This window comes from Macaca fascicularis, chromosome 10 (assembly GCF_037993035.2).
Source record: "Macaca fascicularis isolate 582-1 chromosome 10, T2T-MFA8v1.1".
Lineage (NCBI taxonomy): Eukaryota > Metazoa > Chordata > Mammalia > Primates > Cercopithecidae > Macaca > Macaca fascicularis.
In genome coordinates, this window is record NC_088384.1 from 87,560,877 (window position 1) to 87,579,324 (window position 18,448).

At 49.5% G+C, this 18,448-nt stretch overlaps 2 protein-coding genes across 16 annotated transcripts in view; one reads left to right on the top strand and one right to left on the bottom strand.

Annotated features, from left to right (window-relative positions):
* The window catches only part of DEFB124 (defensin beta 124), a 55,208-nt gene extending 43,680 nt beyond the window's left edge, over positions 1–11,528 (bottom strand). For 3 of the 5 annotated variants that reach the window (XR_010578617.1, XR_010578618.1, XM_015457881.3), the window contains exon 1: positions 9,735–11,528. Coding sequence is in view for 1 of the 5 variants with exons in the window: in XM_065522939.1 (XP_065379011.1) it covers positions 33–265 (233 nt within the window). In the remaining 4 variants the exon portion in view is untranslated. Of the gene's footprint in view, positions 1–32; positions 591–9,734 lie in introns of those variants that run through there. The other 2 variants (XM_065522940.1, XM_065522939.1) reach the window with 2 other exon arrangements.
* REM1 (RRAD and GEM like GTPase 1) lies at positions 662–13,200 on the top strand. Of its 11 annotated transcripts, none has more exons than XM_045362700.3 (6): positions 662–759; positions 1,609–2,178; positions 3,207–3,313; positions 7,939–8,140; positions 12,623–12,786; positions 12,873–13,200. In XM_045362700.3, exons 2-6 carry the CDS (start codon positions 1,839–1,841, stop codon positions 12,876–12,878), a joined length of 819 nt encoding a protein of 272 aa, XP_045218635.1. In that variant the 5' UTR covers positions 662–759; positions 1,609–1,838; the 3' UTR covers positions 12,879–13,200. The 11 variants fall into 11 exon arrangements, with proteins under 11 accessions (XP_045218635.1, XP_073861074.1, XP_073861075.1 ...); XM_074004973.1 differs by having other exon boundaries at positions 3,231–3,313; XM_074004974.1 differs by having other exon boundaries at positions 1,801–2,178; positions 3,231–3,313.
* The last annotated feature ends 5,248 nt before the right edge of the window (positions 13,201–18,448 follow it).

Below are 18,448 nucleotides of genomic sequence, written 5' to 3' on the forward strand. Positions count from 1 at the left end.
TCACCAGTGATCTCTTTCCTCCTCCTCTATACCTGGGAGCATTTATTTTTAAGCCATGAGTGATAGAAACAGTAGACAGAATGGCAGAGACCTCAGGCCCAGGCCCAGCTAAGCCTGTTGGTGAGTGAGTGAATGAATGAATGAATGATGCCAAAATAAGATTTTCAGAATCTTCAGTGCAGACTTTCTGAGCTCTCTCTTCCTCCAAGCCACCTCCCAAAATTAATTCTTCATCCAGAGCAGAGTTTCTTAAAGTGAGGTCCATGAACCGTCTGCATCAGGATCACTTGGGGCGCTTGTTTAAAACCCAGATTCCTGAACCCCTCTCCCAGCACTGTGGAATCCGCCTCTCTTGGAAGGTGGGACCTGAATATTTAGCAAGTTCCCCAAGTGGTTTTTCTGGGGGCTAATGTGTTGGTGCATCCCCTACGCAGATGGAGCTCCAGACCCAGGAATCCAGAGCCCCCATCCTTCCTCTCTCGTCTGCCACCCTCACTCGGTGCATAGGGCTGGCAGAAGCGGGTCAGCTGAGCTCTGCACTTTCAGAAAAGTCACTGAGCGGCCAGGGCCTTAGGGCGGGGACCCCGGGGCTGCCCTAATGGGGCGGGGCTGGATGGGGCGGGGTCGCGGCTCCTCCCCCGGCCCAGGCGGCGAGGGGAGGGGAATTGGCCTGAGGGGCTGCGTGCGGAGGCGGGTGGTACAGCCTGGAGCATCCAGCCGCTGGAGCTGCGAGGGACCCTGGACCCCTCCCACGCCGAGGTAAAGCCCTGCGCTACGCGCGGCCAACTCGCTCAAGTTGGAGCAGAGTTCTCCAGGCGATTGAAGGGGAATTCGGCAGCGTTGGCAGGAGTAGGAGGGCTTTGAAACCGCGTCCCTAGGGTGAGGGTCTTCAGACCTGCGACCCGGAGGGCTGGATAGTCCTGGACAAAGACCCCTTCAACCCCAGGATGGGGGATTCACACCCAGGATGCCGGCTGGGAAAGCTCGGACCCAGACTCCAGGAATGGCACAGCGTTCCCGGGCCCTGTGGTCTGCCCTCCCCGTCCCCTGCCAGGACCCTGTCCTGTCACCTAACCTGGGGCCTGGCCGGCCGCAGCTCCCGTCCCCAAAAGCAGTTAGAGGCCGTAGCGTCAGCCGCTCCTGAATATTTCACACAGGGGGCGGGTCAGACACGCGGTTCCCATGGCACCAGGGCACTCGGGTTACAGTCGGGTTACCCCTCTACCCCCCTCGCCCTTCTGTAGTTCCAACCCACCCTCCTGCCTCTTCTTCCTCAGACCCCGTGAAATTGGGCATCCAAAGTTAAGTAACCCCTACTCTTGCAGTGGGGGAAGACCTGAAACTGCACTCCCAACCCAGAACCTGTGAAAGAGAGCAGTGGGGAAGGGGAGGAGGGGGACAATTTGGATGCCTTTCAGAGCCAGGGCCTCATGTTCTGTGGGAAGGGCAGGTCCGTGTGCACGGAATGGGGAGTGTGCATGTGAGGACATCCCACCTCACTACTGCCCCTCTGCCTGCCTGCCTGTCTGTCATCATCCTTAAGGCGAGGGAATGGCCTCTGGGTGTGTGTGTCTGTGTGTTCACAGCCTGCACACTCACTCCTTCCAGCCGCATCCAGGTTTACGCAGAGCCTGAGGCCAGAAAGCCTAGGGGCTTTCTGCCCCAAGAAGCTGAGGCACCTCCTACTCCCATCTGAACAAGAGGGGGATCTGGAAGAAGCCATCTCAGCAGCTCATCAGGACGCTATAGAAAGAAGCAGCCTAAAGCAATTGACTGACAACCAATTCCCCCTTCTTTCAGAAGGAAGGAAGGAAGAAGCAAAACCCCCTCTACCAAAGATGACACTCAACACCGGACAGGAAGCAAAGACCCCTCTGCACCGGCGAGCCAGCACCCCACTGCCCCTGTCCCCACGGGGCCGCCAGCCTGGCCTCCTGAGCACAGCGCCTTCCACTCAATCCCAGCATCCCCGGCTGGGTCAATCGGCCTCCCTCAACCCTCCCACCCAGAAACCTTCACCTGCCCCAGATGACTGGTCTTCTGAATCCAGCGACTCTGAAGGCTCCTGGGAGGCCCTCTACCGTGTGGTGCTACTTGGAGATCCTGGAGTGGGGAAGACCAGCCTGGCCAGCCTCTTTGCAGGGAAGCAAGAGAGGGACCTCCATGAACAGCTGGGAGGTAGGGGCCATATGGGCTGGGCTGGGATGTGGCCAAAGGAGCGAAAGCCCTGTCACCAGGGGCACAGGGCTGCCAAGAACAGTTGTACAAGTCATGCACTGTTCAACTCTAAGGGGCATCATTCACTTAGACTATGACATGAATGATGCCCCCTTGCCCTCCAAAGTTGTACATGGCACAGCCTGCACACTGGTCAAAGGGAGGGAAATTCTTGAATAGAACAAGAATTTTGCCAATTTCCCATGAACAAGAAGTATATGATTCATTTCCATGTCATATGGGTGGCAATTCTGAATTCTTCTGAATGAAGAAATGGTAGACTTCCACCCAGTTCAGAAACTCCCCTCCCCAACTCCTCTGACTCTCAGATTCTCCCAGTCCCATAGACACCCATCCATGGTCACCATGATCTACAGCAAAACTAAGATCCTTTGCAGAAGGGAGACTCCTAGACCCCAAGTTCTGGGCCCTGGGGTGCTTTATTCCCAAGAACTGCGGTGAGCTAAGAGTGTCAGGGGCCCCAGGGTGGTGGGATACAGGGAAGATAGAAGAGATGAAGGTAGGCCCCTGAACCACTGACCAAAAGGACATAGGGTGAGTAGGGGAAGGGGGTTGATTAAATGCAGAGAAAAGGTAGGGACATCTAGCTAGACTCTTCTCTAGTCTTGACTTCTCTCCCCCAGCCTCAAGAGTGAGAACCCGTATGTGTTACAGATAGGGAGACTGAGGTCAAGAGAGGATAACATGACCTGCCTGAAGCACGCGCTAAGTCAGACAGAGCAGGCCTGGGAGAATTCCTAGCCCAGCTTTAACCCCTCCACCCCACCTTCATTCAATCAATCAAATCTTTCTGGCACTTACTATGCGCCAGGTACTATGGCACCTGGGGAGACATGGGTTCCTACCAGGAGAGACAGGCATCAAACAAGTGTGATAAGCGCTTCTGAGGACAAGTGGAGGGGGTGATGTGACCAGAAATGGGGGGTAGCGAACACCACACTCTCTCAGGCTTGCCCCTCCTCCCTGAGATCCAGCTCTTCCCTCGGTTGCAGAAGATGTATATGAGAGGACCCTCACGGTGGATGGAGAAGACACCACGCTGGTGGTCGTGGACACCTGGGAGGCCGAGAAACTGGTATGGCACTGCAAGCAGAATTTGGGGCGAGGGGTGCTGAGCCTAATATTAGACTCTTTCCTGTCCCGTCCTGGGACACTACAGATCAGGTGTGAGCAAGAGCCATCCTCAGCACCCTCCCCCAAAACCCACAGCTCCTAAGCAGTCTTTCCAATCCCAAACAGAAGACCCTTATGACCCTGACCCCTTTTCTCACTCCACAATCCCCTCCTACCAGCCATCTCAGAATGTGCTTCTCCACCTGCAGATCTCCCCATCATTATTTCCATCCTCGTCCCACCCCTCCCACCCACATCGTGCAGAAGGAACGCTGGATTTGGCCCCAAAATGCCCCTTTCTTTTTCTTACTAAATTTTTTTCTTACTAAATTTGGCCCCAAAATGCCCCTTTCTTTTTCTTACTAGTTATGTAGTTTTGTGCAATTGACTTAACCACTCCAAGCTTCAGTTTTCTCATCCGATAAATGGGTTAACCATTCCTGCTTTCCTCATCAGCTGGTTTTTTAAAGTTCTTATGCAATTTCAGAGGTAAGCCCAGTTTAAAGCATGAAAAACTGCTGAATAGGGGTGAAGAATTGTAAATGATAACTCTTAGTAATTATGACTTGGTAGGTAGAGAAAAAGGAAACCAGAGCAGGAAGAGAGCAGCAGGCAGGAACATGTCCCTATTATGATTTTATCTTGTTTGTGTTTTCTTTTCTTTTGCTACGTGGGTAATACATAATTTCATTGTAGAACTTTGAGGAAAGTTGTAGAACTTTGAGGAAAAACATCAAAGCAAAGAGAAGGATCTAAAATCACCTGGGATCCCATCTCTCTAAGGGATAGGCTGCTCCCCTAAAACTGAGGGAGGCCCTGCCCTCAGGGTGGGGCTTAGGAGGACACTGGTGGGTGATTGACAATGGTTGACAGCTCTCCTTCTAACAAGCATAAAAGGAAACCCGGGGCCAAATGAGCATAATAATGATGACGACTCTTATAACAGTACCTGACATTTATGGAGTGCCAGCTTCCAAAGTGTCAGCCCCTGTGTTAACCACTAGACATATTCTATGAATTCAATCAAAACAAAAACTGGGCCTGGTGCAGTGGCTCAGGACTGTAATCCCAGCACTTTGGGAGGCAGAGACAGGTGAATCACCTGAGGTTAGTAATTGGAGACCAGCCTGGCCAACATGGCAAAACCCCACCTCTACTAAAAATACAAAAATTGGCCAGGTGTGGTGGCATGGGCCTGTAGTCCCAGCTACTTGGGAGGCTGAGGCAGGAGAATCACTTGAACCCGGGAGGTGGAGATTGCAGTGAGCTGAGATCACACCACTGCACTCCAGCCTGGACGACAGAGCAACGTTCTGTCTCAAAAACTAAATGGTGAGTCTTCTGATTCCCATTCTACTGATGAGGAAACCAAAGACCAGAGCGGTTAAATAATAATAATAATGTGTCCAAAGCTCTCAAATAGCAAGTGAGATTCAAACCCAGATCTACAAAATCTTTGTAGATCTTATTCTTTTTTTTTTTAGACGGAGTTTCACTCTTGTTGCCCAGGCTGGAGTGCAGTGGCGCCATCTCAGCTCACTGCAACCTCCGCTTCCCAGGTTCAAGCAATTCTCCTGTTTCAGCCTCCCGAGTAGTTAGAATTACAGGTGCCTATCACCACACCCGCTAATTTTTGTATTTTTAGTAGAGACAGGGTTTCATCACGTTGGTCAGAATGGTCTTGAACTCCTGACCTCAGGTGATCCACCCACCTTGGCCTCCCAAAGTGCTGGGATTACAGGCGTGAGCCACCATGGCCGGCCAAGGCTGTATTCTTATGCATTAGGACTGCATAAGAGTCCTTGTCTTATGACTTTCCTCCCCCTCAAGAGCATCACCTTCTGAACCTTCAGCTGAGGTTTCAGTTATTCGCTCATTCATTCATTCAGAAATACTTGCTGGGTGTCTATCATGGACCAGGACCTTGGAGACACAGAGATGAATAAGGCAGACATGCCCCCTGGCCTCGTGGACCTCACAGGCTAGTGAGAGGGTCTACTTTTCAGATGCAGCTGAGGATACTATGGGGCAGTGTCCAGTGAGTTAAGATGGGTGATCAGACTGGGAGTCTCACTCAGGAAACAGGGGAGAAAGGATTCTAGACTAGAAGGCAGGAACTGGAACCCCACACCCAGCTTGAGTCAGACAGATGTGGGTTCTCAACCTTGAGTATGGACGGGTTTCTTCCTCTGGGTCTTAGTTTTCCCCATCTCTAGAATGAGAAAGTGAGTCTTGACCATTCATTCATTCATTGCACAAATATTTTTGGAGGATTTGCTGTGTGTCAAGATCACAAAAGCCAGTTGGTGCATGGATTTGTGAGTATGAACTCATTCGGAGTGTGATTAAAAATATAGATTCTTAGCTGGGCACGGTGGCTCACGCTTGTAATCCCAACACTTTGGGAGGCTGAGGTGGGCAGATCACCTGAGGTCAGGAGTTCAAGACCAGCCTGGCTAAGGTGGTGAAACCGTCTCTACTAAAAATACAAAAATAGCTGGGTGTGGTGGCGGGCACCTATAGTCTCAGCTACTCCGGAGGCTGAGGTAGAAGAATAGCTTGAACCTGGGTGGTGGAGGTTGCAGTGAGCCGAGATCATGACACTGCACTCCAGCCTAGATGACAGGGTGAGACTCCATCTCAAAGAAAAGAAGAAAAAGAAAAAGAAAAAAAAGAATAAGAAGCTCTAAAATTGGGGCTCTAGTATCTATCTATCTATCTATCTATCTATCTTTTTTGAGAGGGAGTCTCGCTCTGTTGCCCAGGCTGAGGATGAGGGCCAGGGTGAGGCCTGATAATTTGATTTTTATTTATTTATTTATTTATTTTTTGAGACAGAGTCTTGCTCTTGTTGCCTAGGCTGGAGTGCAGTGGCATGATCTCTGCTCACCCCAACCTCCGCCTCCCAGTTTCAAGTGATTCTCCTGCCTCAGCCTCCTGAGTAGCTGGGATTACAGGCATGAACCACCACACCTGGCTAATTTTATATTTTTAGTAGAGATGGGGTTTCTCCATGTTGGTCAGGCAGGTCTCAAACTCCCTCCCTCAGGTGATCCGCCCGCCTCGGCCTCCCAGAGTGCTGGGATTACAGGCATGAGCCACCGCCCCCAGCCGATAATTTGATTTTTAATACACTCCAAGTGGCCTGATGGTCAGCCAGCCTGGTACACTAAGGTCCTAAGACCCACCCAATTCTGTCAGATTCAGCCTCTCTGATATCAGAGTACCATGTAGTGCACAAATGGAAAGGATGGATACTTATTTCGATAATGCTGCTACTGCTTGGACCCTCTTTGAGACCTCTCTTCACAGTCACTGACCAGGGAAACTGGTTCAGTTTCCTAATTTTACTGTTTGGAAAATAAAAGGCCAGAAAAGAGGAGAAAATTTTCTCAAGGTCTCTACCAAAAACACAAAAATTAGCCAGGCATGGTGGCAGGCGCCTGTCATCCCAGCTACTCAGGAAGCCCAGGCAGGAGAATCACTTGAACCCAGGAGGTGGAGGTTGCAGTGAGCCGAGATCATGTCACTGCACTCCAGCCTGGGAGACAGAGTGGGACTCCAGCTCAAAAAAAAGAAAAATGAAAGAAAATTTCTGGCTTCTTCACTACCTCACAACCACACTCAGTCCTTCTCACTTCAGGCCTTAGCTCTGACTGTTCCTTTTGTCTGGAATCTCTTCTCTCCTGCTTGGCCTGCCCCTCCTTCCTAACCCCATTCGCCAGTCCCCTGTGAAGCCCTTGCACACTCTTCCAGGTGGGGTTGTTCTGGCCTCCCCACACCACTCCTCCAGCCACTTGCACATGCCTCTTACTGGTACTTTCACACTACACTATAACTCCCCATTTCCATAAGCTCTCTTCCAGACCATGAGCTTTTGGAGGGCAGAAACTGTGTCTTATTCAACGCTTATAAAGTTACTACCCAAGTAGTCCAGTCTTGAAGGGCTGCCCCTAACAAAAGATCACCATCCGAAATATCAAAAGCACTGCAGTTCTTTCTTTTTCTTGGTCAAACAACTTGAAAGGAAGCCACTTCTTAAAGTGTCCCTTGCCCCTCTCATCCCCTTGTGAACTTACACTTTACAGTTGCTCCTTCACCTCTGTCTTCAAAACTGTCCTGAAAAATGCCTTCCCTCTGAAGTCAGCCTCCTGTCCTCACTTCTCTCTCTCTTCCTTTTTTCTCTTCATTCTGGATTTCACCAGGCATAAAGAACCCTCTGGCAAGGCTAAACCCTCCTCAGAAACAAGACAAAAGAGCTAAACAGGTCAAGGCAGAACCCTCTTTAGCAGGAAGAGGAACCAAGTCAATTTGCCTCCAGTACCCAGCCTGCAAAAGTGTCAGTGAGTGAGAGAATTATGTGAGGGAGTGTCATTAGCCTAAATTTTCAAGCAGAGAAACTGAGGCTCAGAAAGGATCACCGATTTTCCTAAAGTGACACAGGGAACTATGGCAGAATTTGTCCCCCACACCTGTCCAAACTATAAACCTCAGCCCCATCCCAACCATTAGACCATCCCAGCTCTACCTTCCTCAGCCAGGGCCTAGATACCCTCTGAGGATGGGCCTTGGGTCCCTCTCCTGCAGGATAAAAGATGGAGCCAGGAGTCATGCCTGCAGGGGGGCAGTGCCTATGTCATCGTATACTCCATCGCAGACCGAGGCAGCTTTGAGAGTGCCTCTGAGCTCCGCATCCAGCTGCGGCGCACACATCAGGCAGACCATGTGCCCATCATCCTCGTGGGCAACAAGGCGGACTTGGCCCGCTGCCGAGAAGTCTCTGTGGAAGGTGAGCCCTCCATCCCACCCCCTCCTCTTCCCCTGGGCCCCGCTGTCATGGCTGCTTCTCCAGCGCTCTTCATCTCAGTGACTGTCCCTGCCAAGCTGCCCCTACCCTGCAGCCACTTGCCTAAGCCTGAAAGCTAGGAACCATTCTTGTCTCCCACTCACCACCCCCAAACCAGTCCCCAAGTCCTGTCAGGCCACCTCCGTTAATCCCACATTCCCTTCCCTCTCTGCCTACAGTCTCTGTGCCATCCTGGCATCTCCGCCTTCTCCAGTCCTCCCACTTCTCAATTATTCCTCCTTGCCAGCTGCCAGAATTTTCCAAGACCAGAGCTGAATTTGCACTTCTTAAAAATTCGTGTATGTGGTGGGGCATGGTGGCTCACAACTATAATCCTAGAACTTTGGGAGGCCAAGGCGGGAGGACTTACTTGAGCCCAGGAGTTTGAGACTAGCTTTGGCAACACAGCAAGACCCTCTCTCTACAAAAAATAAAAAATAATTTTAACTCTTTTTTTAAAAAAAATTCTGGCCAGGCCCAGTGGCTAACGCCTATAATCCCAGCACTTTGGAAGACTGAGGCAAGTGGATCACTTGAGGTCAGGAGTTCAAGACCAACCTGGCCAACATGGTGAAACCCCATCTTTACTAAAAATACAAAATTTAGCCAGGCATAGTGGTGCACACCAGTAATCCCAGCTACTTGGGCAGCTAATGCATGAGAATTGCTTAAACCCAGGAGGCTGAGGTTGCAGTGAGCCAAGACCACGCCACTGTACTCCAGCCTGGGTGACGGAATGAGACTCTGTCTCAAAAAAATAATAATAGTAATTTCCTCTGTGGCTCCCCTAGCCCCTTAATCAGAGACACTTTATCCACCAGTATGATAGGCCCAGTGCCTACAGGCCTTTCAAGGGCTTACATTTGAGAACTGAAAAGAACCATTACTGGCTCCAAAATATAGTGAAAAAAATTAGAAATTTAAATTTCACAAAGCTTTAATTGTCTGTAAAACATATTTTGTCAGCAAGCAACTACAAACTAAAACTTTAAATGTCATATATGGATTGTATTTACAATGGGATGGGGAATATTTTAATAAGTTTGACATATCAGATGGGGCCCATAACAATTTTTAAATGGTCTTACTCACAGAGTAAAATCTAAAAAATATGTAAACTGAGACCTAGAAAGGAAAAGTCAGTTTCACAGTCACCAGCCCCTGAAGACTAGAACTCGGGCCCAGTGGCATCCTGGAGGTGGAAGACCGTAAGCTTTGTGAACAGACATCCAAAAAAAAAAAAAAACTGCAACATAAGCCCCAGGAGATTTTGTTAAAGCACAGATTTCCAGACCTACAGAATCAGAAACTCTGAGGGTGGGTCCAGGAATCTGCATTTTAACAAGCTCCTCCAGGTAATTCCGATCCACAGCAAATTAGACCCTTTACCTGGCATTCAACGTGACCCCTCCCTGGCCCCAGCCTCTCTGTCTTCCCTCAAAGACCAGTCTGATTTATCTGAGTCCCCAGACAGCAACACGAGGTATGGGCACAGGAAAAATTTCTTCCAATCAAGACTGAACACATCTTTTCCTACCTTTTTCTCCGCCTTCCGGTTATGGCTCCACCCCTGCTCGTCGGGCCCCGCCCCCTCAGAGGGCCGCGCCTGCGCTGTGGTGTTCGACTGTAAATTCATCGAGACCTCCGCCACGCTGCAGCACAATGTGGCTGAGCTCTTCGAGGGCGTGGTGCGCCAACTGCGCTTGCGCCGCCGGGACAGTGCGGCCGAGGAGCCCCCAGCACCCCGACGGCCGACCAGCCTAGCCCAGCGCGCTCGTCGCTTCCTAGCACGTCTGACAGCCCGCAGCGCACGCCGCCGGGCACTCAAGGCCCGCTCCAAGTCCTGCCACAATCTGGCGGTGCTCTGAAGCCTCCCGCCCTTCTGAGAGTTGGCGGGTCGCTGAGTTGCCTTATGGGTTCCACGGACGCCACTGCGGGACAAAGGCGCCGTTACCTGGAGTCTGCATCATGTGTCTTGCTTGCCTGCTGCCCTGATGGCCTGAGCATCCCCCAGATCCAAGCCTGGGGGACCCCGGGAAAGCGATGAACAGACAGACGACGGGGCCGAAGCCCCAAGCTGGGCACAAAGTAGTTTTTTACGTGGTGGGTGTCTTTTTGTAAAAAATCTTCCTTGTCCCTGGGCTCTGGCCAACCCTCAGAAACCCTCACAATAAACCAGACCAGAAGGATGTCCCGTCTGAATGCCCAGACATCTCTGTCTGGGCTCTTCCAGGCGTCTCCACCTACTGCCCTCCCATCTACACTTGACTGTAGACTGACTGGTTTAGCCTGCCGGCTGGGCGTCAGGGCCAATTAATAAAGTACTTGGACCAATTTTGTGCTCAGGCCCTTCTCCCGACAGTGGATCATAACCACAGTTTCGTGACCAGCTACTTTCTCATTAACCCATTTTTTACGTTCTATATTCACGTGTCTGGAAGGACCTCAGTACTCATCCTGGCAATAGAATTGCTGGCGTTTGTTGGGAGCTGTGTACTAAGCTGTCGCAACAATTAATCCTCCCAACACCTGGGAGAAGGGTGTTACGATTAACGTCATTTTGCTCATTAGTAAACTGAGGCACAGGACACCGAAGGCTCACCGAAGATCATACAGCTGCTATATGCGAAGTTGCCAGGATTCCAGCCCAGGCTTGTCAGACTCTAGTGACCAACATATCCATTGTCCTCTTTAAAGATGATACAAAACCCTATAGAATCTTGGGAAAATGAATTTAAAAATGTAATTTCACATCCAATTTAAACGAGGTTGGGGCAGGAACTCTATGAAACTCAATCCATTAATCCCCGGGATGGACCCCAGTTTAATCCGACTCACTCTTTTCCCGAAGGCAGAAACAAGCCTAGAGAGGGGAGGTGAGCATGCCAGAGTCGCCCAGCCAGGGAAGACTACACCCCAGGGCCCAGCCTCCTCCTGGGTCTCACTTTGGCTGTGCGGGAGGAAGGAGGTGGTGAGGCATCCAGCCTGGCTGGGGTGAGGGCTGGGTGTTGGGGATCAGGTCAGGAGTTTCCAGCCCGAAAGGAAGGGGTGTCACGGCTTTGAGAAGAAAACAAGACGCAAACCGTTATGACCATCATGTCCCTGACGCCGGACATCCCTTCTCCCAACTAGCCCAGACGCCAGTCCCGGGGTAAACGGTGCAGAGAAAGACGGCAGGACCCGCCAGCCAGCCAGCCACGTCCTCCAGCCGCGACTCCCCGCACCCCAGCCTTCCAACGGGGACGGATGGCACTCAATCCCACACCCCAACCCCAGCCTGGGGAAGGGAAGAGAAGGAAGGTCTTCCCCCACCCCAAGCTGTCTCCGGCCTGCGGTCAGGGGGAGGGGCTCTCGCTGTGGAAAGTTGGCAGAGGCAGCCGGCAGCAGCCGGGAGAGTGGAAAAAATGATATCAAACCCGGAAAAATGCAGGCCGGATGGAGGGCCGGAGTGGGCCCTGGGAGGTGAGAGGGCGGGAGGGAAGAGGAGAGGGGGAAGAGCTGAGAAAAGAAGAGGGGCGCGGGAGAGAGTGCAGGAGCTGGCTTTAGAAAACTGAGTACGATCGCCCTCATCCCCTCCTTTCTTCATCTACAAATATTTATTGAGGGCCTACTAAGTGCCGGGCACAGTGCCAGGCTCCGGGGAGATGTGGCGAACAGAAAGAGGGAGCTCACTGCTCAGTAGCTCACAGTAGGGTGGGCTGGCAGACTAGAAAACAAATCAGCAAATAAAAGAATCACAAACTGATAAGGAGCTGAAAATTAGAGTAGTCAGGGAAGAACCTGAAGATAATCCAGTCCAATCCCCCAGCCTCAGATGGGAAAACTGAGGGCCAGAGAGAGAGAGAGAGCTTACCCCAGGCCACTCAGAATGTGGAAGAAATACTTGAGAACGGGATAGGGGAGGAAAGGGGGAGGGAAGAAAGAACTGGTGCAGATCAAGATAGGGAGGTGGGAGGTGTTGAGGGAAGGAAAGTTATGCAGCCAGCACAGCAAGAGGGCAGGGTGATTGAAGACATTGCCCTGAACCAGGGGGTGTGCGTTCAAACCTTGCTCCCCTCCATCTCTCTGTGCCTTAGTTTCTCCATCTATAAAACGGAATTCATGACAATTCTTTCATTTAGGATCGATGTGAGGATTAAATGATTCAAGTTGTGTAAAATGCTTTAGACACTTTCTGTGTCTAAGAAGATTCAATAAATGTGGGCTCCCGCTAGCATATCTTTTTTTTTTTTTTCTTTTTTTAAACAGGGTCTCACTCTGTCTGTTGCCCAGGCTGGAATGCAGTGGTGCGATCACAGCTCGCTGCAGCCTCCACCTCCCAGGCTCAAGCCATCTTCCCACCTCAGCCCCCCAAGTAGCTGGGACTACAGGCACATGCCATTATGCCCAGCTAATTTTTTCTTTTTTTTTTTTTTTTTTTTTTAGAGGAGACAAAGTTTTGCTGTGTTGCCCATGATGGTCTCAAATTCCTGAGCTCAAGAGATCCTCCCACCTCAACATCCCAAGGTGCTGAGATTTCAGGCATGAGCCACTGGGTCCCACTCTGCTATCCTATTTTAAGGCCTTGCAGAAACCAGGATATGTTATGGGTAAGATATTCTGAGACTGTGAAGACCTGCTTATGAGTCTTTGCCTGGCATATGTGTTCACATGTTTTTGTCTGTCTGCCCCACAGGAATGAAAGCTCCTTGAGGGAAGGGCCCTCAGTGCTGCTCTGACCCCAGCACCTACAACAGTGCCTGGCTCATAGTAGGTGCTCAGTAAATATCTGTTGAATGGATTAATTCATTATCCATTAATAGATACCCATCAATTCATTATCCATTACCTGTAAAGTTGCCCTTCCAATCCTGTCCTCTCTGATTCTAGGTGTCTGTGAATAAGGAATGGCTGGGAAAGCATGTGAGAAAACCACACTCTCCCTCAGCCTATTATAGTTTAAAAAGTACTTTCTTGTCCATAAAAACAAAACAAAAATAAATAAATAAATAACTTCGTTTTAACTCTCTGTGTTAGTGTTGGGCCCCATGCTACATGCTGGGTACACGTTTTCTCACGTGCTCACCACCACAACCCTCTACTTAATAGGTACTGTTTAATACATGAGGACACAGAGGCCAGGAGAACCCAAGAATCTCTGCAAGGCTACACAGCAAGAAAAGGCCAGATCAGTGGTCGAGAGGCAGGCAGGAATTGCCATCCTAGTTGTACAATTAGAGAAACCGAGACTCGGAGAAAGAAGATGAGTTGTCCAAGCCCAAAGTCATGTAATAAACAGCAAGCAGTTACATCACTCTTACTATATACCAGGTGCTGTCCTAAGTGTTTTTCATACATTAATCATTAAATCCTGAAAACTGATCATATTATCACCACCCCAGTTTTCAGATGGAGAAACTTGTAGCACAGAGTTCAGTACCCCACCAAGATTGCACAGTTAGCAAGTAGCAGAACCAGAATTCAAACCAGGGAGGTCTAGCTCACCCCGTTAAGGGGTGGTCTGTGTTACACCATTTGTTTGTACAGCAAGCCTGGAACAGGCTGGTATAAGAAGGTAGGTGTCTTTGTCTCCAGCCCTGCTGCCTGCGCTAGGGGCAAGACAGAGAACAAAAGCAGATTGACAGTATCCTCAGCTGCCAGCTGGGACTTTCCACCTTGAAGGGAGGATACTGTTATGGAAAAAATGATAAAGCTCTGGGAAGATGGATGTCTCCCCAGGGGCCGCCAAGCCTCCTCAGAGTCCCTCCCCTTGCTGTGGGGAGGGCCACAAACTGTGCTGGCCTGGTCCAGATGAGACAAAGGCCACCTGGATCCCAAGACACCCAGCCAGGCTGCTCAAATACTGAGGATCATTGGCCTTGGTGGAAAGTTCCAATTTCTCATCCCAGGAATGAAGCTTCTGCTCAGGGACCCCCGAGGAATCAGGTTCGGGCTGGAGCTCCCTGTCCTTGAAGATGGGAAATATACATCTCATAGGGCCCGCTCCCTCCTTTCTTCATTCAGCAAACATGGACAAGGATGTGGGCTCTGAAGGAAGGTAGAGAATGTAGAGAGGATCACAGCTGGTGGGTACAGGAACTTCCAAGTCCCTGCCCTGGCCACGAAGGGAAAGGGAGGGTAAAAGAGGGGTAGAAGTAGTGAAAAAATCACCTACAACTGCTTTGTAACGGCTAAGAATCCCTCAGGTCTGTCATGACCATATGACCTTAGGCAAATCAAAATATACAGAGTGAAGGGGTTAGCATAGAATTCTCTATGTAATTGTCTCTGTCTCCAGAATATTTAAATATTGTAGTTCAACAGCTTGAAAAAATATACAAGTTCAGTTTCAATTTGAGCACTGTTCCCTTCTGTTCAGTTCAGGGTTCAGTTAAAAATAATACGAATGATGGGATGGGAGCTCTGGGTGCAGCAATGCATGTGGTTTTACCCAGTTCCATATGGTTCAAGTTCAGGGCTAGGGTGTGTGAATATGTGCGTGTGTGCGTTGTGGCTTACATTCCCATGCATTGTGGATGTGACCATTTATTGGTGGAAAAGCATAGGCTTTGGAACTAGAAGAACCCTGTGTTTAATCCCACCTCAAGCACTTGATCTCTTTGTGAGCTGGGTTCTTCTTTCCTTCATTTTGAAATGAGAAGTGATAATTCTTATCCCATAGGATTAAATGAGATTTTTAGTACTTAAGAAAGAACCACTATATGCCATTGGTAATGTACTTCCCCTCTCTAGGCCTCAGTTTTCTCATCGGGAAAGTGGGGATATTAATAGTATTTCTTGGCCAGGCACAGTGGCTCATGCTTGTAATCCCAGCACTTTGGGAGGCCGAGGTGGGCGGATCACCTGAGGTCAGGAGTTCAAGACCAGCCTGGCCAACATGTTGAAACTCCATCTCCCCATTAAAAAAAAAAAAAAAAATTGGGCCAGGTGCGGTGGCTCACACCTGTAATTCCAACACTTTGGGAGGCGGAGGTGGGTGGATCACGAGGTCAAGAGATCGAGACCATCCTGGCTAATATGGTGAAACCCTGTCTCTACCAAAAATACAAAAAATTAGCCGGGCGTGGTGGCGGGTGCCTGTAGTCCCAGCTACTTGGGAGGCTGAGGCAGGAGAATGGTGTGAACCTGGGAGGCGGAGCTTGCCGTGAGCTGAGATCACGCCACTGCACTACAGCCTGGGCAACAGAGCGAGACTCCATCTCAAAAAAAAAAAAAAAAAATTAGCTGGGCATGGTGGCATGTGCCTGTGGTCCCAGCTGCTCAGGAGGCTGAGGCAGGAGAATCACTTGAATTCCGGAGGCAGAGGTTGCAGTGGACCAAGATCATGTCCCTGCACTCCAGCCTGGGCGACAGACCAAGACTCTATCTCAAAAAAAAAAAAAAAAAGTATTTCTCACTAAGGGTCGATGTGAGAATTCGATCAGGTTGGCTATTTCTTAGCATGATGCTTTGCACACGGTAAACACCCAATAAATTGTAATGCATTTCCATGCATTACTTTATACTTTTTCCCACATATGTAGTTTGCTAAGGCAAAGTATTGGATGCTTTTAAACATCATACTATACGTATCCTTCAGCTTTATTATTTTTCACATTCAACATTATATTTATGAGATTCCTTGTGTTGAAATCTGTAACTGTAACTATCGTTTTCATCACTGCACAGTATTCCATTGTATGAACATATAAGATTTATTTATCTTTTCTTCCTGTTGATGGACTTTTTTTCTGCTATAAACAATGCACTATGAACATTGATGTGCCTCTTTGAGCACATATATGAGAGTTTCTCTTTCCATCTTTCCACTCTGCCATCTTCTGGGTCTCAGCTTGCCCTGGGGTAGCTACCCTTAGGGTCCCAATATGGCCACCCCAGTTTCAGACATCAAACATGGACATGACCAAGTCCAGGCAAAGCAAAAAGGTTGTTTCTTCCTCAGCACATCCCTTTCATCAGCAAGGAAATTCTTCCAGAGCCCTCTAGCAAATATCCTTCATTTCTCACTGGCCAGAATCTGGTTACATGGCCACGTTCAAACTAATCAGTGGCTTAGGTTAATCAGGGTTTGCATAAAGTACAACATGGGCACACCAAGAAGAAAAGCTAGAGCTGGGTTAACACTCCAGGTGCTCTAGTCAGGCAGTCAAGGGTGCATGCTCTTAGTTTTTCCAGTCTTACAAAACAGTCCAGAGTGTGACCATTCCAAATCCAGTCCACTTCAGGGTCTGCCCAACTCTGTGAATGAGGATAGGTGCCTTTTCACAGAATTGTCTGGAATGAAACTTTGGGAGGCCAAAGTGGGCGGATCGCCTGAGGTCATGAGTTCAAGACCAGCCTGGCCAACATGGTGAAACCCTGTCTCTACTAAAAATACAAAAAAAAAACAAAAAACAAAAAAATGCCAGACATGGTGGCGTGCGCCTGTAATCCCAGCTACTTGGGAGGCTGAGGCAGGAGAATCCCTTGAACCAAGGAGGCAGAGGTTGCAATGAGCCAAGATTGCAGCACTGCACTCTAGCCTGAGCAACAGAGCAAGACAATGTTTCAAAAAAAAAAAGATTGGAAAGCAATTTTTGAGTCTTACACACACACACACACACACACACACACACATGCATACATATTAATTCCAAAACTGAAACCAGGATTCACTAACTCAAATGCTCACAGAGTCAGATTGATAATATAAGTTAGTGAAGTTGACTGGGTAGAAGACATTAGGGAGCATCAAGGTCTGTAGCAAACTGGAATCAGCTGCCTTGCCTAAAGGGAGGATAGGAACTAAGCTGCCTGTGACTGCTGTTAGAATGTGAATCCAGGCCGGGCACGGTGGCTCAAGCCTGTAATCCCAGCACTTTGGGAGGCTGAGGTGGGTGGATCACGAGGTCAAGAGATCGAGACCATCCTGGCTAACATGGTGAAACCCCGTCTCTACTAAAAATACAAAAAATTAGCCGGGCGTGGTGGCAGGCGCCTGTAGTCCCAGCTACTCGGAGGCTGAGGTGGGAGAATGGCGTGAACCTGGGAGGCGGAGCTTGCAGTGAGCCGAGATTGCACCACTGCACTCCAGCCTGGGCGACACAGCGAGACTCCATCTCAAAAAAAAAAAAAAAAAGAATATGAATCCAGTGTTGCCAGATACCACATGTCAGTTTTTCTAAGAAAGGCAGAAAGCCTTTATGTGAAATATCCCAATCCTTTTGTCTTGAGACAGGGTCTCACTCTGTTGCCCAGGCTAGAGTGCAGTGGTGTGATCACAGCTCACTGCAGCCTCAACCTCCCAGGCTCAGGGGATCTGCCTGCCTCAGCCTCCCAAGTAGCTGGGCCACAGGCATGCACCACCAGGCCCAGCTAATTTTTTTTTTCTTTTTTTTTTTTGTACAGAGTTGCTCAGGCTGGCTTCAAACTCCTGGACTCAAATGATCCTCCTGTCTTGGCTTCCCAAAGTGCTGAGATTACAAGCGTGAGCCTCTTCACCCAGCCCTAATTCTTTCTTTCTTCCTTTTTTTTTTTTTTTTTAGAGACAGAGATTCGCTCTTGTTGCCCAGGCTGGAGTGCAATGGTGCGATCTCTGCTCACTGCAACCTCTACCTCCCAGATTCAAGCAATTTTCCTACCTCAGCCTCCCGAGTAGCTGGGACTACAGGCGTGCACCACCACACCCAGCTAATTTTTTGTATTTTTATTAGAGATGGGATTTCTTCATGTTGGTCAGGCTGGTCTCGAATTCCCAACCTCAGGTGATCCGCCCGCCTCGGCCTCCCAAAGTGCTGAGATTACGGGCATAAGCCACTGTACTTGGCCACCCAGCCCTAATTCTTAAATAATTATTGCTAATTGTCATTTTGTGTTTTGTTTGTTTGTCTGTTTGTTTTTTTGAGACGGAGTCTAACTCTGTTGCCCAGGCTGGAGTACGGTGGCACGATCTTGGCTCACTGCAACCTCTGCCCCCCAGATTTAATCGATTCTCCTGCCTCAGCCTCCTGAGTAGTTGGGATTACAGATGCCTGCCACTGTGCCCTGCTAATTTTTTTTTTTTTTTTTTTTAGTAGAGATGGGGTTTCACCATCTTGGCCAGGCTGGTCTTGAACTCCTGACCTTGTGATCCACCCGCCTTGGCCTCCCAAAGTGCTGGGATTACAAGCATGAGCTACCGTGCCTGGCCTAATTGTGATTTTTTTTTAAACCCTGGTGCCTGGGCACAGTGTTTCACACCTATAATCCCAACACTTTGGGAGGCCGACGTGG